Source organism: Squalius cephalus, assembly GCF_949319135.1.
Source record: "Squalius cephalus genome assembly, chromosome: 10".
Taxonomy (NCBI): Eukaryota; Metazoa; Chordata; class Actinopteri; order Cypriniformes; family Leuciscidae; genus Squalius; species Squalius cephalus.
The window spans coordinates 43,065,903-43,089,402 of NC_137131.1; the positions used below are offsets into that span (position 1 = coordinate 43,065,903).

Below are 23,500 nucleotides of genomic sequence, written 5' to 3' on the forward strand. Positions count from 1 at the left end.
TTGTAACATTATAACGATCACTTTTGATCAACTTAATGTGTCTTTAATTAATTAAAATAATTTATTTTAGAAAAAACAATATTACTGACCTCCAGCTTTTGAAGGGTAGTGCACTACATGTTTTAGATGACGGTCTTCATTCGGACAGTCTCCATCGGCTAAAGCGGCGGAGGAAATGTAAATGTTGTGTAAGCTGATGGTTAAGAGGACATCATGTTTTCTTGAGTTCACTCTGTTGTTTTCTCTGCCAGCGGTGGAACCCTGTTAACGGTCACCGGCACGAACCTCGCCACCGTCAGAGAGCCGGAGATGAGAGCCAAGTACGGCAGCGTCAGTGCCGTCAACGTAAGTGTCTGAACACACAGATTCAGATGATTATCCCTTTATTCTCTCTGTAGCTGATTTATTCTGTTCATTATTCTGTTCATTATTCTCTCTACTTCCTAACCCTCCATGGCAGGGGTTCACAAACTTTTATTATACCCACCTAGACGAGTAATCGATCTCAAGACCCACCAAAATCATTTTAAAGCATGAATGTGAGTCGGGAGGCGTTCTTCAAACTTCTGTCAAACACCGCACCAAAGGTTACTGGCTCCAAACTTGTGAGCTTTACTGTATAGACTAGTTTGCTGGTGTTTTTAGTCTCCTCTGAGCTGTAAAGCAGCCGGAACAGAAAAACAAGTGTGTTCAGCCGAAGCCCTGTGTGCCTGCACATGTTTTTCTTTGCGTATGTGTGACATTGAATCACCTTTTCCCACTTTAACCTTTAAAATGACGGGATATAGAACATGAAATGTCTCTATAAAGCCCAGAGAAAGTCCCGCAGGGCGAACATAACCTTTCCTCCTCCTTGACCTGCTCATCTGAACGGCTCTCGCTGCTGTTTTCCTGTGCGCTTAACCAGCGTTAGTGTCTCTCTGTGTCTCTCCCTCTCTCTCTCTCTCTCTCTCTCTCTCTCTCTCTCTCTCTCTCTCTGTCTCTCTCTGTCTCTCTCTCTCTCTCTCTCTCTCTCTCTCTCTGTGTCTCTCCCTCTCTCTCTCTCTCTCTCTCTCTCTCTCTCTCTCTCTCTCTCTCTCTCTCTGTCTCTCTCTCAGTCTCTCTCTGTCTCACTCGCTCTCTCCCTCTCTCTCCCTCGCGCTCTCTCTCTCTCTCTCTCTCTCTCTCCCTCTCTCTCTCGCTCTCTCTCTCCCTCTCTCCCCTCTCTCTCTCTCTCTCTCTCTCTCTCTCTCTCTCTCTCTCTCTCTCTCTCTCTCTCTCTCTCTCTCTCTCTGTTGGAAAGTAACAGAAGCAGTGCATTGGCTATAACATTTGGAGCAGAATGCAGTTGCTATTTTTCCAAACATGTTGCAAGCAAGAATATTGATTGATTTTGCTTATTACAAGCATATGGATGATCTTATTACTTTTGAAGGTATTGGGTGTTGCAATGAGACTTTGTGCTCTGTGTACATTTCTTGTGAGTTGGGGTTGCTCTTCATTTTTATGCATATTGTAATTTAACTATACTGTGAAATGTATTTGTAATAAAGGTTTGTTAAAATTCAAATTCTCTCTCTGTCTCTCTCTCTCTCTCTCTCTCTCACACACACAGAACTGTACTGTGCTGAATAACACTGTGATGGTGTGTCTGGTGCCGTCCGTGGCCGGTTCTGAAAGAGGTTTCTCAGAGGTGGGAAGCGGACCGGATGAGATCGGATTCATCATGGATAACGTTCAGACGCTCCTGGTGGTGAACGAGACCTTCAGTTTCTATCCCGATCCTGTGTTTGAACCCTTCGGTCCGTCCATGCAGGAGCTCAAACCCGGTTCTCCTCTCATATTGAAGGTACTGCGCGATCTCATTGCACTTAAGCTATATTTCTTTATTTTTGACTTAAAGGGATAGTTCACCCAAAAATGAAAATTAGCCCATGATTTACTCACCCTCAAGTCATCCTAGGTGTATATGACTTTCTTCTTTCAGACGAACACAATCAGAGTTATATTAAAATATATATTGGCTCTTCCAAGCTTTATAATGAGTTTTGAATTCCATAAAAATGCATCTATCCATGATAAAAGTGCATCTATCCCTCATAAAAGTGCATCTATCCATCATAAAAGTGCATCTATCCATCATAAAAGTGCATCTGTCCATCATAAAAGTGCATCTATCCCTCATAAAAGTGCATCTATCCATCATAAAAGTGCATCTATCCCTCATAAAAGTGCATCTATCCCTCATAAAAGTGCATCTATCCATCATAAAAGTGCATCTATCCCTCATAAAAGTGCATCTATCCATCATAAAAGTGCATCTATCCATCATTAAAGTGCATCTATCCATCATAAAAGTGCATCTATCCATCATAAAAGTGCATCTATCCCTCATAAAAGTGCATCTATCCATCATAAAAGTGCATCTATCCATCATAAAAGTGCATCTATCCCTCATAAAAGTGCATCTGTCCATCATAAAAGTGCATCTATCCCTCATAAAAGTGCATCTATCCATCATAAAAGTGCATCTGTCCATCATAAAAGTGCATATATCCATCATAAAAGTGCATCTATCCATCATAAAAGTGCATCTGTCCATCATAAAAGTGCATCTGTCCATCATAAAAGTGCATCTGACCATCATAAAAGTGCATCTGTCCATCATAAAAGTGCATCTATCCATCATTAAAGTGCATCTATCATCATAAAAGTGCATCTATCCCTCATAAAAGTGCATCTATCCATCATAAAAGTGCATCTATCCATCATAAAAGTGCATCTATCCCTCATAAAAGTGCATCTATCCATCATAAAGTGCTCGACGCGGCTCCGTTAATAAAGGCCTTCTGAAGAAGAGTTTGTGTAAGAAAAGTTCTTCTCTACAGTTTCACACAACAGACCCTGAAACTGCATAGCAACACCCTGGAAACCATTCACAATCACACCAATGCCATTAAGCCAGCAGGTGTCGCATAGGAAACGTCTCTCCCTTTTTACTTTAACTATCTAGTTCATTGAAATGCTGGTGCTGTGGTGTTTTGGTCCTGTCTCTCACTTCATGCACTGCATTAAACAATTTCAGAAAAATGACATGCATTGGATTATCTGCGCAATTCAATTTCACATTCAAAACCTTCTGGGTAATATGCAACATGAGTTGAGTCTACATGTTAAATGGAGCCCTTCAGTATCACACGTCTCTAAATGAAGCATGTAAATATTAATGCATGCTTCTGCCTCCGGGTTTTGCCATCCCATAAACGCCTTGGACGGAGAGAGGCAGTGTGTGTTGAGCGAATGCATCATATGCACAGACGTATGGAAATCATGAGGAATTTAACCATCCTGGTTCACAACAGTGTTATTTTAGTGTTGTTTATATACTATTATAGTATTAGCTTTTTAATTTATGTTTTGGCAATTTTCATTTCTTTTTTAAATTTATCTTTAATTTATCTTTAGTTCAGTTTTAGTTTTAGTCATTTTAGGACTGTGACTTTAACTTATTTTATGTCAGGCAACATTTTTTATCTTTTTCAGTTTTTCATTTAAAGGGGACCTATTATGCCCCTTTTCACAAGATGTAAAATAATTCTCTGATGTCCCCAGAGTGTGTATGTGAAGTTTTAGCTCAAAATACCCAACAGAATTTTATTTACAGCACGTTTAAATCATCATTTTTTGGGTCTGTGAAAAACGCACTGTTTTAGTGCTTCTCCTTTAAATGCTAATGAGCTGCTGGTTCACGGCACAGGGGGCGGAGCCTAAGCAGCCGCGATCAGAGCCAGAACAGGGAAGATGATAATAATAAAACAGACAGTCACAGTAATGGTGTTCATTTCGACCATAAAAATGCCTACAGAGTCAGAGAATATATGCTGTATGGAGTTGGAACAGGTATAGTTTAGTTTAATTACGAGTATAGCCTATTTGGCATTGCTTGTATACACTATTAATGCAAGCCTGCTGTAGGACTCCGTCTGACGATCTGAATTGTCTGAATGATGACACAAAATATACTGATGAGTTTAATAAAGTTTACTGTATGTCATACAAAAGATGAAGCATCAGTTTTTCTTCAGAAAATCACTGTTAGAGCTGAGTAAACAGTATAAGAAGTGCATAAGTAACTTACATAAATTTCTGTTGAGTTGAGGGAGCATTTTCTTTGAAAACAAAATGAATCCACCTCGTCTTCAGTGGCTGGCAGATTTCAAGAGTAAATAGAGAGAGCTATGTGAATGAATACATCCAGCTACAACACCTTCAACGCTTGGGAGATGCTTTGACGCTTCTCGTGAGTGCATTGCTGCAGCAATGGCGGATGTGTACAACTCACAGTGAACTCGATCAGGGCGGGTCTAAGTTATAACGGCAGTGTCAGTCAACACTCGGGGGCGGGGCCTGTGGCTTTAGTGATGTCACTAAAGCCACATTCTGAAAACGGGTCATTTGGAGAGACTGCTTTTGATTTATGGAGATTAAAAAAAAAAGGAGTGAGTGGATTTTTATCACTGTAGGGTGGTTGTGTACACACACTGCCAACACACATTTATGTCCAAACACCATACAAAGTGAATTTTGCATAATAGGTCCCCTTTAATAATTTATTTTAGCCACGCCCCCTGCTACATTAGCCACGCCCCAAACTCTCGCTATAGGCTGAGCAGAAAAGAGATTGACGGGTCTGAGCGGACACTCAGTGTTTAGATGGTTAATGGGAAGCTCAATGTTTACACTTTTGGGGAAGATAAACTAATAAATGGCATAATAATAGCAGTCAATGAACAATAAACTGGAGTTTTAACCTAAAAATCTTTGAGGATTTGGAAACACTGGTAGAGTATTTTTGGATGATGTTCTGTATATGACAATATGATAAAAATTCAAAATCAAGCTGTTCGTGTTGTGTTTCAGGGCAGGAATCTGATTCCTTCGGCTCCCGGGAACTACCGGCTGAACTACACCGTTCTGATCAGTGACAAAGCGTGTGTGTTGACCGTGTCAGAGACGCAGCTGCTGTGTGAATGGCCAGATCTCACCGGCCAACATAAAGTGACCGTAAGTGTGTCAGCGCAGTGTGTGACTCCCTTCTCTTCTTCTGCTCTTTCCCACGACTATCACGCCGCCTCATTTGTGGCTCTTCCTCTCATTCATCTCTTTTCTCCTGCGTTTCAGTCCGTGTTTCTCAGCATCAGATTACTGATGGCAGTTTCTGTCGTTGCTCTCGGGGGGTTTCGTTGTGTTTATTTACGCTGAGTTTGCAAAGAATCTGAGAAGCAGATCTGTATTTACATGGTCATTTTCATCTTTAAATAGCGGTCTTTATTTGCTGAACATGAGCTTGAAGGCAGGATTATTAAAACATTGCTCCGATGTTTTTTCCCAAGCTGTCTGCTCTCTTTCTGTGCGAGACGAGTCTGAAGGGAGAACGCCGGCGCGTTTGACCCACATGTGTGTCCTCGACCCATATGGAAGCTGTGACAGCGAGACACCCCCGTTTAGCTCAGTTTACTCAGTATAAAACTTCACACTAGCCTGTCCGACCCCATTAGCCCCTTAAAGCCGGCTGAGTGTGATCTACATTAATAACACCCTCTAAGATGCAGCTTTATTCCAGCAATGAGGATTAATGTGTTTCTGTGAGGTGCGTTCACAATGGGATTGTGGGATAAAACGTAATCACAAATGTTTTAGGAGCTCATTTTATTCTATATTTTAGTCTACTTATAATGAGAGTCTTGGTTTCTTGCACCAAAAACAGTCATAGTTTAGTTTTTCATGACCATTTTACCACTTACTCTGACATTTACAATTAAAGTCACCATGAAATCACTCTTGACAGTTCTTGTTTTGAATGAAATATTGCAGTTTATTATAAATGTTGTATCGGTGCACAGCATTATTGTTTTAAATTCATGTTCCTCATAATCTTGAATCAGAGTAAGTTCCTCTTGCAGGATCTCTTCTCTTCTCTGATGACGAGGGCGGGGCTATAACCTGTCACTCACATGAGATCAGCCAATAGCAAACCACAACCATCCAATCAGTTCCCCACAGACAAAATCAAGCCCCGCCCACATTTGTTCTTGTTCCAGAAGCGTTTCATAAACATCACAATAGTAAAGAATAATTTCATACTGACTTTAAACAGGCTAATCTTTCATATGTAAATGACCTCTGTCATGATTGGCTGAGCTTTTCACATATGAAATGAGTAGCTGTGTTGGACAGTCACATGTTCATGAACTGTTTTTGCTGTTTAGTTTCAGTAACTACACTTTGCGGACTTGATTTTATCAAACTATATTATTATTACATAAGAAAAAGAAAATTACTGTTTTCCGTGCACTGACCACTTTGACACCAGTCAATCATCGTGTGACGTGCTCACTGTGTGTGCGTGTGTGTGTGTGTGTGTTGCGCAGATCCTGGCGGGAGGTTTCCGCTACTCTCCAGGAACCCTGCAGATCTACTCCGACAGCTTGCTGACTCTTCCCGCCATCATCGGGATCGGGGGAGGAGGAGGCCTTCTTCTGCTCGTCATCATCATCATCCTCATCGCCTACAAGCGCAAATCCCGCGACGCGGATCGAACGCTCAAGCGACTGCAGCTGCAGATGCACAACCTGGAGTCCAGAGTCGCCCTGGAGTGCAAAGAGGGTAACACACACTCTTTCTATCTCTCTTTTGCTCTTTCTTTCACACTTTCTGTCATGCTCTTTAATGCTATCTTTCAATCTCTTTTTCTTTCATGCCTTCACACATTCTTTCGCTCCCTCACTCATTCGTGCTTTCTTTCCGACTTTTACACTTTTTCATACTTTTTTTGCTTTTTTCACTGTTTCTTTCGTTGTCCTTTTGCTCTTTCTTTCTTTCTTCGCTCATTTTTCATGCTTTCTTTTGCTCTTTCTTTCTTTCACACTTTTTTTGTGCTTTCATACTTTCATGTTTTCACTCTTTCGCGTTTTTTTTGCACGCTTTTTTACGCTTTCACTCTTTCTTTTATTTTCTTTGTGCTTTCTATCTTTTGCGCAATTTCACACTTTCTTTTGCACTCTTTGATTGAGCTTTCTTTCACTCTTTCACTACTTTTGCTTTTCTTTTGCTCTGTTACTTTCATTCTTTCACACCTTTCTTTCTTTTTTTCTTCTGCATTTCCTTTCGCTCTTTCTTTAATATTTCCTTTGGCTCTTTGTTCTTTCTTTTATTGGCTCTTTATCCGTCCTCTTGTTCTCTTTCATTATTTGTTTGTTCTCTCCATCTCATCACTCTCCTTCAATCCTTTTCAATTGAGTTCAGTTCTATCTTTCTCTTCTGTTTGCTCTTCTCCGCCTCTCTCTGATTGGCTTTGTTTTCTCTGGTCTCCTGTTAGCGATGACCTCACGACACACATCATTTATCATACACACACACGCGCGCGCACTGAACGCCCGTCTCATTCCCTCCGTGGTCACAAGGGCGTGAGACGAGTCGCCCATTATCTGTCTCTGTCGGGCCCGAGGTGACGACCTTGTCTGTCTCCAGACACGGAGAGAGGGATGAGGACAGGGAAGAGAGGATAAAAGAGATGGATAGCAGGAGGCGAGAGTGACAGGTCTCTGATAAGTGATGAGGCGTCCTCCAGGATGAATAAAAAGAGGCAATAAATAACCACACCATCCAGATTGATTAGGCGAGTGGCAGACTGGATCGGAAGCTTGGGAAGGAGAGCATGTTGCATGTTTTCGCATGTTAATAAGCATCTAATAAACGACTAGACCGACTGAATATCTGATCAGAATTCAAGAAACCCGTTTTCTTCTACTTTGCATGACACTGGGATTCACGGTTTCTCTGACTCTGTTTCCAGCGTTTGCGGAGCTGCAGACCGATATCCATGAGCTGACTCAGGATCTGGATGGAGCGGGAATACCGTTCCTGGATTACCGCACGTATGCCATGAGAGTGCTTTTCCCAGGAATAGAGGACCATCCGGTGCTGAAGGAGATGGAGGTACACGTGGACAGGTTTAACCCAGGCTAATGTTAGACCAGAGCTGACCCCGGACTAAACCTGGTTTATTCTCCACTACTGTCACCGGGTGGAGTTTGGGTTTCTCACCTCTGGATTGCTTAGTTGGGGTTTAAAAGACACATTCAGTAACATTAGTGATTTGATAATGACACTATTGTCTTCTGTAGAACTGCTTTACAGCTGAATGTGAGTTTGTTTTATAATTGATAAACTTTTTATTTGCAATTTTTATATTATTGTTTTTGTTTGTTTATTATTCATTTTATTTACCCTATTTATTTATTTATCCTATCCCTTTATTTTATTTTGTTTACCTTAACTTACCTTAATCAATGGTTACCTAAACAACCATTGATTATTATTTGTTTTATTATTTTATTTTTATTTATCCTAACCCTTTTATTATTGTTGTTATTTATTTTATTTGTCATTATTATTTATATATTATTAATATTTGTTTATTTATTTACCTTAACCCTTGAATTATTATTATTATTATTCATTTTATTATTTTATTTTATTTATCCTAACCCATTTATTATTTATAATATTTAATTTAACCCTATTATTAATTATTTTATTTATTCTAACATTTTTTATTATTTAATATTATCGTTATAATGATGATGATGATTATTATATTTATTAACTTTTAACTGAATTGAATCAATACTGAATTGATCTGAACAATGACACTTATTGTCTTCTGTAGAGCTGCTTTACATCTGAAATGATTTTCATAATTGATGTATTTTGCAACATTAATGCAACGTTATTTTCCTGTTTATCACTGTGAAGCTGCTTTGAGATGATCTGTATGATATAAATTGCTATATAAATAAATGTGACTAGACTTGATGTTCTGATCTGATCGCAGTGTGTCTCGTCTCGTCTCTCTCAGGTGCCGGCGAACGTGGAGAAGTCTTTGACTCTGTTCGGGCAGCTCTTGAATAAGAAGCACTTTCTGCTGACGTTCATCCGCACGTTAGAGGCTCAGCGCTCGTTCTCCATGCGGGACCGAGGGAACGTGGCGTCTCTCATCATGAGCGCCCTGCAGGGAGAGATGGAGTACGCCACCGGTGTGCTGAAACAACTGCTGTCCGACCTCATCGACAAGAACCTGGAGAGCAAGAACCACCCCAAACTCCTGCTGAGAAGGTACGCCAGCTCACTGCACCTTCAAGTTACTGTACAGCCGCGTTTCCAGCGCAGGAACTCTCCCCAGGAACTAGGGACTTTGGGCTGGGATTCAAAATGAAGGGTTTAAATGAAGTTCTAGGTAAATATTTCCCCCTCAGAAAGTCCCTGCTCGCCAGGTGTTACTTTTTCAAAGTTCAGGAACTTTCAGGGGTGGGACTTGTGCAATGAACACGCTGATTGGTTGGTTGGTTGATTGGCCGCATCTTGATTGGTTGACTCCACGCAGCATTTCATCTGTTGCGGACCGGTGCGCGCAGGAACACTTGTTTGCTATTCGAGTCAACAATGGAGTTTAAAAAATACGACCGATGGACCGACGACGAGGTTCGGGCTTTATTAAGCTTAAATTTAGAGGATGAAATCCAGCGGGATTTTCGGCTTTAGTTTTGTATGGAATATTGCAGTGTTTATTATAAATGTTTCATCGGGGCACATCATTATTGTTTTTAATTCATGTTCTTTCATATGTTCTTTCATACTTAATGAGCACAAAATTTGATCTTTTTGTAGAGATCCTTCCTTATTATAATTAAAAACCTTTTTTTTTTTTTTTTTTACTGATGTTGTCGACAATTGCTTAAAAATAATTTCTAGTCAAGTCATCCTCATTTATATAGCGCTTTTAACAATGTAGATTGTTTCAAAGCAGCTTTACAGAGATAAACGTATAATTTACGGTAACAGAGATTGTTTTGGCTTTATAGCGGTTCTTTAATAAAGTTAATTTCCAGCTAAAGTTAGTTTTGATTGATTCGCTTCCGTCGCAACGATCATTTGTTATTAAATTAGAGGCCGCTAAGACGACACCATTCTCTCTACACAGACTTTAAACGCGAACCTGTGAGAAACGCTGATGGCGTTCACGTGCGCATTAAGAATTGGTTCTACAGTTATGTGCGTTTGAATATATGTGCACAGGTTTGGAATTCCCTACAAACCAAGCCTAAACAAAGTACTGGAGTTTCCTTATAATTTTTTATACAGAATTTTATTTTATTTTGTCACTTCGGGGTAGATACGCGAAACGAATTTTCCCGACGACGCTTTATCTGTAGAGTGGTAGTGGGATCCTCCATAGGGAGAGACTAGTTGGCACTTCAGCACTGCGTTGTCATCGGGTCCAGGCGAAGGCCCTTCATCACATCTGGATACGGCCTGGATCCGGCAGGCTGCGGGAAAACCTCGGGATAAACAAAGACACTAAAATTAACATAGATCAGTCCCTCCAGTTTTTCGCGATTCCGCGATCGCTGAATACAACGCAAAATCAACAAATTGTCGCATTTTTTTGCGATCCTGCATAATTCCTAATTTAACCGCAAAATAATCACAAAAATGAAAAAGACCTCACAAAACATTAAATTATAATCACCCAATTGAAATATCTCTAGTTTAATTAAAGTTTCAATGCATTTTACGTGGATACAGATGTTGCGCACGCAACGTTATGTCTGTGAGCGGTCTGTCAGAAACATGGCGAAAGAAAATTTGTCTCACCTGCCCTCTCACATAAGCGCCAAGGAGCGGGCTAAGCAAAATTCTGATATATTGCACGAGAGTGGGGGTAAATTGTTTTGTTTTGACCGAGTGACTGCCTGACTGCAGTGTGTGTGTGTGTGCGTGCGTGTGCGTGTGCGTGACTGACTGCGTGTCACCGCCTGTCAGGTAAATTCTCTATAGCGCTTGAACAAATACACATAGCAACAATTACTTCAAAATATTAATCTTGGCGAGTATTTACGTAAAACTATCAGTAATAACTGATTGGGACGTTTGTCATTACTCTAGTAGGTCTTAAAGTGACAGCAACCTAATTTACCTGCTGTTGTCAGTGTTGTTAATGTTAATCAAGCAACAACAATAGCTACAGCACAATTAAAAAAAAAACGTAAATTATCCACTGTTTGTAACTGTATCCTTGTATTTATTTGTCCTGTTTTGTTTCTTTTTGTTATTTGTTCCTTTGTTCTTATTTCTTTACTGAGTGTTTACTTGATTATTTAAATCATTTCTTGGATGTTCCTGGTTGTGCCCATAGGTTGTTTTAAAAGTTAATTTGATGAGAATTTGATTAGACCAAAATAAACAAGCTTTATGCATTTTGTTTGTGATTTGTGTCATGTATGACTATTGTGCATCTGACATAATACTTTTATGGTAAATGTGATGTCCTAATTATAAAATATAAAAATCGCAAATTTTTTCACAAATTTCTGGAAATTACCACCACAAAATCAGTCATTTTGATCGCAAAAATCACACAAAAAAATCGTGAAATCCTGGAGGGACTGATAGATGCCATTCTTCTTATAATGTAACGAGTACATCAGGATTTATGGGAAGTGTTCCCGGTTCCGGCTGACCTAATCTATGCAGCCTAACATTGAATTATAGAAGTCTATAATGTATTATGTGAATGCTAGGTCAAAGAGATCTAGCCTAGTCTAGTCTAGCTTTGAACTGACAGAGTGTGTCTGCTTCCCGGACAATGTTAGGAAGACTGTTCCAAAGTTTTGGTGCTAAATAGGAGAAGGATCTACCGCCAGCAGTCGATTTTGATATTCTAGGTATTATCAACTGGCCGGAATTTTGAGATCGCAATAGACGTGAAGGACTATAATGCGTTAAGAGCTCGCTCAAGTACTGCGGAGCTAAACCATTTAGTGCTTTGTAAGTAATCAGCAATATTTTAAAATGTATCCGATGTTTAATAGGGAGCCAATGCAGTGTTGACAGAACCGGGCTAATATGGTCATACTTCCTGGTTCTGGTAAGAACTCGAGCTGCTGCATTTTGGACCAGCTGTAGTTTGTTTATTAAGCGTGCGGGGCAACCACCCAGTAGAGCATTACAATAATCTAGCCTTGAGGTCATGAACGCATGGACTAATTGTTCCGCATTTGTCATTGAGAGCATATGACGTAATTTAGATATATTTTTAAGATGGAAAAATGCGGTTTTACAGATACTAGACACGTGACTTTCAAATGAAAGATTGGTATCAAAGAGCACATATGATGTAGCACATAATTTTTACATTTGAAATTTTTCAAAAATTGTTTAGTAAAAACCTGGAGAGCAAGACCCACCCCTGTTGCGAAGGTACGGCGTCTCACTTCACGTTCAAGTTCCCATGCCGCACCTGTTAATGCACACGGTGTTAATGGACTTCGTGAGTTTGACTTCTAGAGGTCACTTTATTCTCCCATCACTCATTCGCTCTCCATCCCCCCGTTTCCAGGCTTTGCCCTTTCGTGGTCGTCGGTGTTTCATCCCTCTGTTTCTGTCAGATGATATTACACACCTGAACACACACACGTTCCCTGCGGAGCGAGATGAAGACGTGACGAGACCAGCTGAGATGTGATGAGAGATCGAGCGCGAGAGTCGGAGGAGTTTATGACTTTAGTCCAGAACATGGTGCATGTCAGTCTTACGTCAATATCACAAAAACAAATCAGCGATTTCTGAAATGGTCTGATCTACAGTTCCTCAAGCGCTCGCCGTCTCATGTCTTTCACTTTGGCTTTATTTACCATGAAGGTACAAAGACTCCGTCTGGATCAATCTAACGATGGCATGTCACGGGACATTTTCTGCTTTCCACAAAATTAGAAGGAAAAAAAATTATATTATAAATATATCTATTTTTAGGACCAAAATATAGTTAATATAATAATAAACAAAATATAACAAACATATTTTGTTTGTTTTTATCTTTAACCTAAATATTTATTATTATTAATATTTGTATTTATTTCACGTAACCATTTATGATGATATTGTTATTATTATTTGTTTATTTATTTAGCTTAACCCAATTTTTATTATTATTATTTATTTCACCTAACCATTTGTTATTATATTATTATTGTTTATTTATTTAGCTTAACCCATTTATTATTATTTATTTTTCACTTAAAAAATTATTATTATTTATTTGATTATTTATTTACCCTATCCCATTATTTATTTATTTATTTATTTATTTATTTATTTCACTTAACCATTTATTATTTATTTTTGTTTATTATTTAGCTTAACCGATTTATTATTATTATTATTATTATTATTATTATTATTATTATTTATTTTGCTGAACCATTTATTATTATTATTATTATTATTATTTATTTATATATTTATTTCGCTTAACAATTTATTATTATTATTTGATTTATTATTTTTCCCCTATCCCATTTATTATTATTATTATTACTATTATTATTATTATTATTATTATTATTATTATTATTATTATTTATTTATATATTTATTTCGCTTAACAATTTATTATTATTATTTGATTTATTATTTTTCCCCTATCTCATTTATTATTATTATTATTATTATTATTTATTTGGTTAGTTAGTTAGTTAGTTAGTTAGTTAGTTAGTTAATTATTATTATTATTTGATTATCTAGGTTAACCCATTTATTATTATTATTATTATTATTATTATTATTTTGATTAACCATTTTTTATTTATTTATTTTGCTTAACCATTTATTATTATTATTATTTATTTATATATTTATTTCGCTTAACAATTTATTATTATTATTTGATTTATTATTTTCCCCCTATCTCATTTATTATTATTATTATTATTATTATTATTATTATTATTATTATTAATAATTTGGTTGGTTAGTTAGTTAGTTAGTTAGTTAGCTAAAACATGTATTATTATTATTATTATTATTATTATTATTATTATTATTATTTGTTTATCTAGGTTAACCCATTTATTACTATTATTATTATTATTATTATTATTATTATTTGTTTATTTAGGTTAACCAATTTACTTATTATTATTATTATTATTATTATTATTATTATTAAATATTATTGGAATAGTCAATTATGACCAGGTCATGTTCTTGACATGTTCTGTGATTGATAAGCCATATTCATGTGTGTCACCAATATCTCACTATGGACACTGAATCTGTCAGATATGATCATTCTGTCGCTCTGATCTCTCGTCTTCAGAGTGATTTTGTTCCGCTGCAGCTTCTTCTCTCTCACATGACAAGCATCACCTAAAGATCAAATAAATGCGAGCTGTCAAATCTCAATCTTTCACCCCTTCAGGAACGTTTCCAGCACAATATCCTCAGTTTTTTTAATAACCCCTCACAGTCTGTGTTTCTCCTCTGCATTTGTTGGCATCAGACCGCGTGAATAATTCAGCAGAGATGGTATAAGCAAACATATTTCAGCAGACTCCTCGTCTACACCTCCTCTCGCACGCCGTGAGCAGATTAGTGCTAATAAGGTCCGTTAATTACCAAGCCGTGTAATTAGCCTCATTCTGAGGGACTTTTTTCGGGGGGTTGTTATTGTGCGCCAGGTTTCTGTTTAATGACAGAAGATACTGAATATTTTTAATTGGTGTTTTCTTAATGAAGTTTCGTGGTTTGCTTTGCGAGGGAAGAGAGCAGTGCTTTGGTTTGTTGTTAATGCTAAATTATTAGCGTGTTTGCTTTGAAGGTTTTTCCCCGAGCTGCGTTCACCATCGCTGCCGGAATAATTCGGCCGCCGCACTTTGATGTCAAATGGGAGTTTAATACAACATCCCCTCCAAAGATGTTGGTTATCAGAATGGCTGTTTCTCTTGTTGTGAGGCTTGGGAAATTGTGAAATGAAGAAGCCTTCAAAGCATCTCTCTGCTCTTAAAGGTTCCCTCAGGGACGCACACCCAAGTAAATAAATCCTTGACATTTATTTTTTACTCTGTTCCCCCCTCAGGACTGAATCTGTGGCTGAGAAGATGCTAACAAACTGGTTTACTTTCCTCCTCTACAAGTTTCTTAAGGTAAGTGGAAGGAACTGGAATGAATGACTGTATTTCCGTGCATCTTGAACGATGTTATTCGCTATATAAAGAGAGAGAGCTCAAGGGTGTTTGCTGGTCAGTCTGGTCTGGTTTAGATCGGACGCTAGTCAGGCTGGGAGACCAACTACACCAGCCATCTTGTCAACCAAATTATTAATAAAGTACACGAAATAAACATTTATATTGTTCTTTTTTGTTTTAGATTTTATTTAGTTGCCCTATTTCCATACATTATACTCATTAAATATATTTAGATACTTTTAAGATACACTACCTTTCAAAAGCTTGGGGTCAGTAAGAAATGTATACTTTTATTCATCAAGGACGCATTAAATTGATCAAAAGTGACAGTAAAAACATTTATAGTGTTATCAAATATTTATATTTCACATAAATGCTGTTATTTTTAATTTTCTATTCAAAAAACAAAAATTTAGTTTCCACAAAAAACTGGTTTCAACATTGATAATAATCAGAAATGTTTCTTGAGCAGCAAATCATCATATTAAAAATGATTTCTGAAGGATCATGTGACACTAAAGACTGGAGTTATGATGCTGAAAATTCAGCTTTGATATATTCACATGGAAAAAAAAAGTGTTTTAAATTGTAATAATATTTGAATGTAAAAAATAGGGCTGCATGATATTGAAGAAAAATGCGATATGCGATAACTCATTAAATAATGCGATATTCGATATGCGATACGATAATGCTTAAAGTGTGTAAAATAAACTTAAATTATCTTTAAAATATATTTCAAATTATATAACCTACATACATGTTTCACATTCTTTTTGTGACAAGAAAACATCCCTAAACTTGTGACAGTGAACATCAGTGTTTTACTGAAACATCAGAAGTGTTATTTTAACATCAGTGTAAACCACAGGGTACAGGGGTTCAGGTTATCCTACATTAGGGTTATTTAACAACAGAAACTCAATAATCAAATGTTACAATAAACACCGTTAAGTTTTCACTGTATGAATTAAATATATACTGATTCTTATTAAAGCTCCAAAAGATAGTCAGCCGAGAGCAGCGAGTGATTTTCTCTTTGTCTTTTGTTCATGACTCCAGTTATTGCAAGCCGTTGCGATATGCATATCACGATATATACATTTGCGATATTTCAATAATTTCGATATATTGTGCAGACCTAGTAAAAAATATTTTGTACTTTGATCAAATAAATGCAGCCTTGGTGAGCAGAAGAGACTCTTTCAGGAACATTAAAAAAATCTTACATACCAGAAACTTTTGAGCGGTAGTGCATTTTATTTTATTTTTTTATTTTTTTGGCATGACAAAATGGTGACCAAAGTAAAGGAATTTTTCATCAACAGACAGTGATTAAAAGACTATGACTAAAACCAGCAAACACTTGAGGAGGATTCAGTCTGTTTTTCAACAGTGTCCTGAGAGCGAATGAATAAATACAAGGATTTTTGATTTCATTTCTGAAGTCCAGACACATGCAGTCCACCATCATGTTGCTCTGGCTGCTGAGTTATTCTTCCTCCTCGGGTTTGTTTGTTGCTGAATCTTGAGATTCAGAGACGAGACTGACAGATGTAGTTTATCATTCCCCCTGGGGAAGTTCCTTATTACAATCTTTAAAAATCTGCATCAATATAAAGCGCTTCCATAAACAAACACAGGAGTGAGAGTCAGTGTGTGTGTGTGTGTCGTCTCCTGCTGCTCATTAACAGCTGTGTGTTTAATTATCCCCTGTGCTAATGAGCCCAGTGTGGCAGGGCCAGCATATGGATGGGCCGAACCTTCGCGCTACGGGTCCCAGTGAGGGACACAAGAGACAACAAGCATCCAGCAGGATCACGGGCCGCTGTTTGTCGTTCAGTGTTTTCACCTGAGAGCGTGAGCTCTGCTGATTAAAGTTGTCTGAGTCTCATACAGTTTAATTACTTAGGGTAATTAGCCATGAGCTTTTTAAGACTGCGTGAAGTGGCGTTCATTTAAAGAAGACCTATTCTGCTTTTTTCCATGTTTGTCTTTCTTTAGTGCGTAATGTTACCAAGCATAAAGTCCCTCCAGTTGGAGTTATCCTCTATATCAGTGAACTCCTGAAACTCCTCCATTGTAGTCTTGAGTTTCTTCCGGGAACGAACACGTCACAATATTCCTCATTATAATAATTAATGCGCAGAATAAAGGGGCGGGGCCTGGTTGAGTTAGTTAGTAGTGTGTTAAACTGGAGGTTATGGTAAGAGCGGGACATTTCCCAAACACACTTGAAGCGCTCGACCAATCACAGCACACTGCTCCAGCCGACCAATCAGAGCACAGTGTGCTTTTCAGAAGGAGGGGCTTCATAGAGACAGGAAGTAAACAGAGCGTTACTGACAGACTGGGAAGAGAGGAGCCGCAACAATGGAGGATATGAGGAAAATAAGTTGGCCAGTTAACTGGTTTCCTGAACACGCCCCTCTTCTGCCATTGGTCAGTCAAACCGATAGTCCAGCCTTCAAACTCTCATCATTGGTTGAATCAGCTTTAAACAAACAAATCAGTGTTTTGACAGGCATTTTCCTCTGCATATTAAACTGGAACACAAGAAGCTATTTAATTATTACACATAAAAAATCTCACATAACCTTTAAGGCAGTAAAATTTGAAATATGTTGTCTTTAAAGCCGAATGCACTGATCTTGAGGTGTTTTCTGCGTTCTCATTTGGAAACATTTGCGTCAGACATCAGAGACAAACTCTCAGGAGACTGATAGAACGAAGATGATGATCAAATTAGTGAGACGGGAGACGAGAAGAGCAGCAGTTGTGAATGATGAAAGCCAGAGAGAGTGTGTAGGAGGACGAGAGTGAGTGAACGGAGAGAGAGAGGCGTGTGATTGGCTGTTTGACACCTATCCCGCTCTGAAGTGTTTCTCCCGCTCTCCTCCACAGTCATTAGCCTTCTATTAACCCTCCGTCGCTCGCGTGTTCGCCTCGGGTCTGTTCGCGCGCCCTGACGCTCATTTCCACGCCTAAACAACCGCTTTTACACTCCCGGGAGTCGCAGGATTCAGTGTTTTATCTTATTTATTTTTGTAGGAGTTGCACATTATCTCTTCCAGATATTAGAGTTTGAAACAAGCCGTTTGATTGTGTTTTTACTCAAGTGATCATTGAGTGTTGATCATTGATCATTAACGGTACACAAACATGACGGTTCGGTACAGCAGGGGGGAGAAGAATAAACACAAAATTGCTTCTTTTAAACTGTTTTTTTTTTAACAAATGTGTGTGTGTGTTTAATAAATTCTATTATAATTAAAAATTTCTAAAGGATAAAAAAATCTTTCTCGGCTAATGCTGTAAACTATATAGGGAGCTCTTAATTACACATTACTATAAAATGAAAGGTTACATTTAAAACCAGAGCCCAAATGATTAAATTCAGTTGCTATTTATTTTTAGATATAATAAACACTCAAAAAAAGTACTTTAAATTGCACATAAGGCAGGTTTTGCATTAACTTCTAAATCTAATTATAAAGCTAATTTTCTAATCCAATTCATTTTTAAAATATAATCGTTCACACAGTGGCTGTGTCATAACTTGTTTTCATGACCAATGTATCTAAACACATTAAAAATCAAGACAATACTAACAGGTTAAGTGAATATAATGAAAAGGCTAATAAGGTGCATATGTGAAATGCTTCTGTCTAGAGTTCATTTCTCTAGTGATCCTGCCGTCGACACTAAATGCCTGAGGTAAATGTAACGCTACGTGAGATATTATTCTTAAGCTGTTTTATTGATATCTTTCCGCATTTTGAAACACTGATTGAGAGATGTAAACATATCGATCGATCGCCTATCGTAATTCGCCAAAAACAACAACATCCGGAACATGGAGGGGTTTGCAATAGAGATGTTGTCTTATTTAAATGTTACAGCATGTAAATGTGTATCCGTGCGCTGGTCTGTGTCTTCTGAAGCCGCGGCAGAACCGGAGGCTGGTCTGAGCCGCTTTATTCCGCACTGTCGTCTCCGCCGGTTTTAAAATACGTCTCCGGAATATTGACGTTTTCTGCTCGTTCTGCACTTTGCAACAACAGCCTTGTTTCGGCAGAGACTTTTAGCATGTTTCCTATAACAACGTCTGACGCTTACATTTTACGTGGCGTGAGAAAGTCACATAAACCACGCGACATCCGATCAGAGCGGTCAGACTGAAACAGATTTCCAGAATAGGAATTCAAACCACATATGGATGTAGCTTGAAACGAATTTGTAAAAATCGCATTTCGTTTAAATGAGCTAACTCTGATCGGATTTCAATTGGATATGCACAAAAATCTGATTTGGACTGACAGTCTGAACATGTGTTCGTCCCATAGACTGTAAAAAAAAATATGGATGACGCCCCTTCGCTCTCTTCCATTGGTGAGAAGTGAAGCTGCCAGTGTCCCGATATGGCGCTGACATCTTGGGGCTTGAGTCTGCGCAGTAGCGATCTCGGGGCCAGACCTGCGCAGTCGTGAGCAGGAAGTAAAGCCATGAAATCAAGGCCCCGCCCTCACTCTCGGTGTGAAATAATTAATTATAGAAATTTAGATATTAAATTTAAAGCTCCAATCTCCTCAGTCATCCGAAGATCCCGAAAAAAAAGTCTGTTGGTGCTTCAGTGACTACTTCTCTCAGAGAACCTGTCAATCACAGCTGTCAATCATGACGTTACACCACCGTTTTTATAGCATCAAATAACTAACTAAAAACTTATTTTAAAAGCAAACACTTGAATTTACATCAGCGTGATAACTACTACAGTAAATGACAGAAACCACCTTCGGAAAAAAGATATTTGAAGTGTAATTAAATTGTTTAGTTGGTCTCAAGTCCCGTTGAATAACACGGGGAGGCGGGGCTTATGACCTATACTAGGACCAGTCACCGGGGGGGGGGGGCGATCGAGACGCTTTGGCTTCACTTTTCAGGGCTTGTGCGGCACGCTTGGTTCGTCCTGAGACTGTATGCACTGAACCGTGACATCCGTACTGTACGGTTCAGGACGAATACATGTACTGTTACACCCCTACTGAATAATACTTTGCATATTTACTTTCTATGGGTTATTTTAGATCAGTGAAATAGTAATAGTGAAATAATTGTACATAAAGTTAGTATTGCTACACATGCATATGTATGTGATCAGATACCAAATATGAAGGCCAACTATAAATATGCCTGAGACATCATTGATTCAGAAGTTATTTAAGTATATAATGAAATGGATCAAATTTGGGATTTTTTATTATTAGTGAGAGAAAGTGGCTGGAGAAGATGTGCGACAAGTCAAAAATAAAATAAATAAACCGGTATGTGACTCGTGGTGACATGAGAGCGGAGGAGTGCTGTGAAATGGGCAGAATGAGAGCGACAGGGACGAGTACAAATATATCCACAAGTGTCAATCATTGGGCAAAGTGGAGAAAATGACCACTATTGGTGAAATTGGAAGAATAGATGTTGCAGACGCTGTTATCCAATGCTGGAAAACTTCCTCGATCACACCGTTATGGAGACACTTTAGTTATAACGGCCCACGGGACCAGAAATTGATGTCATTTTGGGCCATGTCCTCTGATTGTCCTGGCGTTCATGTTTTTCAAGACTTTTTCCAATATAAACCGGGATGTTTTTTAGTCCACAGCCGTGGAAAGTGCATTGGGAAAAAGGAAAGCTTTTCAGGCACATACCATTTTAAATATGCATGAACACTTATTCAATTCTCACAAAATGAAGGAATCTCATGTTGTGGGCCGTTCGCTATTAATATTTCTCAAACAGGCATGGTGCTTTTGCCAGGATGAAATGGAGAAACTGAAGGATTAATTGACCTCATACGGTCCTGATTTATAAGCAAAAGCATGAATTGTCTGGTTGTAGCTCCTCCTAGAGTCAGACATGCTGTGCATGAGTTATTTGAGTCTGTTTTAGGACTATTTATATTTATGTACAAGAAAATGTCTTTTATCTGACCCTTGAATATACAAGTGCTTTCCTCTGAGTGTGTGTTATTCTGAGGTCTAATCTCACTCTATTATCCGTGTTCAGGAGTGTGCAGGCGAGCCTCTCTTCATGCTGTATTGTGCTATAAAGCAGCAGATGGAAAAGGGTCCCATCGACGCCATCACCGGAGAGGCCAGATACTCCCTCAGTGAGGACAAACTCATCCGACAGCAGATCGACTACAAAACGCTGGTCAGTGGCTCCGAATACTGCAGAAACACAAACTACATCGTGCCATAATTGTCTGTATTGTTTGTTATCAGATTTAAAGTGCCCCGTTATCCTTTTTTGGATATGATCTGTCATGTAGTGTGTAATAAATGTGTTTGTGAATGTAAAAGCTCTGCAAAGTTTCAAAGATCAAAGTGCAGATAAATGGAGTTTTTGTAGATTCTGAACTGAAACGAATCATCCGTAATTCCAGTCTCACTTCCTGATGATCCTGTAGGTTTGCAAGTCATTTGCATAATTCCAGCCTCTGGTCTTGATTGGCTGAACAGCGTCTCTTTGCTCCGCCCTCAAACACTGTAGTTTCTCTGAGACTGGAAGAGTTTGGTTTGTGTTGTTCATGTCGAGAAGACGCTGTTTTCCCATGCCATCGTTACTGTTCGTATCACTGTGATCAAGAGCTGAGATTCAGATATGATAATGAGCTTTTGGTTTATGACCAATCACAGCAGACTTGGCCGTCTGACCAATCAGAGCAGAGCAGCTCTCAGAGAGGCGGAGTTTAGAGAGACTGAATCTTTGACCGAAGCGTTTCAGACACTGAGAGAAAAGAGCTGATGCTGCAGTGGAGATTATGAGGACATTAAAGTGTTTTTGACCTTTGATGCATGTAAACCTGTTGTAGGAGACTCAAAAACAACATTAGGAGCCTTTAAAATAGCATAAATGGGGCACTTTAAGCACTATAATTGTATTCAGCTGTACTTTGTTTCAGTATAGTGTTTGTGTGATGTTTAATCCTCTGTTGTGTCTGCAGACGCTGCACTGCATTAACCCAGAGAACGAGAACGCCGTGGAGGTCACCGTTAAATGCCTGAACTGCGACACCATCACACAGGTCAAAGAGAAACTGCTGGACGCCGTGTTTAAAGGCACTCCGTACTCGCAGCGCCCGAAAGTCGGAGACATGGACCTCGGTACGGAAATAATGAGTGCTGGAAAATCGATCAGGGGTGTGTTTCCCGAAAGCATCGTTAGCCAACTATGGTCGCAAGTTCCGTCGTTATCAGCAGTTCAACGAGTCAGGGTTTCCCGAAACCATCGTTCCAGCGAACATTCGCAAACAGAGTCGTGTGTTTGGAGCGACAGATCTCCACCTGTGGTTAGAAGCAGAGTTTCTCGTTTTTATGACATGTGGACTTAATAAATCCTGATCTTGAGCAGAATAATCAAGCTGACATTCAGTGCAATCTATATCTGTTGTTTAGAATACATACAAATGTCATTTACGTCTTTTAGTTTGTCAAGAGATTTAATGCACTGTTTCTGAAGAGTGTGTATGTGCGAACGAGTCTATGATGGAATCTGGAAATAAAGCAAAATATTAGAATTAGTCCTCAGGTGCCATGTCAATCATTTATAGCAAAACATCTAGCGTTAATTCGATCTCAAACAGATTCATTAACAGTAGTTATTACTCCAACACCTGCGTGACATCATTAACCAACGTGGTTGAATGACCAATTTGCGACAACATGGTTTCGGGAAACATTTGTGACGAGCTAGTTGATTTCTTCAATGATGCATCGTACTATAGTAGTGAAGCAGCGAGTTACGGCGTTGTACGGGAAACACACCTCTGGTTACAAGGCTTTAACAAGTTGCTCAACCACCTTGACTTTAAACCCACCAGCAAATGATCATGAGTAACCAGCTGAGTGTGTAGATTAGCTAGATGACATTTGCTGATGTGTGTTTCTGTGATCAGAGTGGCGGCAGGGTCGCATGGCTCGCATCATTCTCCAGGACGAGGACGTCACCACTAAGATCGACAACGACTGGAAGCGTCTCAACACACTGGCACACTATCAGGTAACCGCAGCTGCACATCTTCTGCCTGGTTACTATGGCAACACCTCTACACCCCGCTGCCCAGTAACCATGGCAACCCCTCAGCAGGTTACTTGGTAACAATTGAAGCATTTTAACACATAGCGCACGATCAAGTAACCATAGCAACACTTCACAAAACATAAGCACAAAAGCAGCGCTGATCAGTGGAGATGCACTGATATAGATATTGATAACTGATCACTATTCTTGTTATGGCTGATGAGTCACAAGAAGAGTCTAGATTTTAGATGTTTATCTTTACAAATGCACAAATTGAACATTGAAGAATTTGACATTTTCATGATGACAAGTTAAAATAAAACTAGATAAAAAAGTTAGTTCAGACAAACTTTGAT

The 23,500-nt window shown here is 38.7% G+C and overlaps 1 protein-coding gene across 1 annotated transcript in view; it reads left to right on the forward strand.

Annotated features, from left to right (window-relative positions):
* Positions 1-23,500, forward strand: part of plxna1b (plexin A1b) — a 152,675-nt gene that overhangs the window by 117,432 nt on the left and 11,743 nt on the right. The window contains exons 17-26 of the mRNA XM_079882971.1: positions 252-345; positions 1,595-1,828; positions 4,900-5,043; positions 6,411-6,645; positions 7,835-7,977; positions 8,900-9,156; positions 14,957-15,023; positions 21,129-21,275; positions 22,069-22,228; positions 23,020-23,123. Coding sequence (XP_079739097.1) covers positions 252-345; positions 1,595-1,828; positions 4,900-5,043; positions 6,411-6,645; positions 7,835-7,977; positions 8,900-9,156; positions 14,957-15,023; positions 21,129-21,275; positions 22,069-22,228; positions 23,020-23,123 — 1,585 coding nt within the window. The remainder of the gene's footprint in view (positions 1-251; positions 346-1,594; positions 1,829-4,899; positions 5,044-6,410; positions 6,646-7,834; positions 7,978-8,899; positions 9,157-14,956; positions 15,024-21,128; positions 21,276-22,068; positions 22,229-23,019; positions 23,124-23,500) is intronic.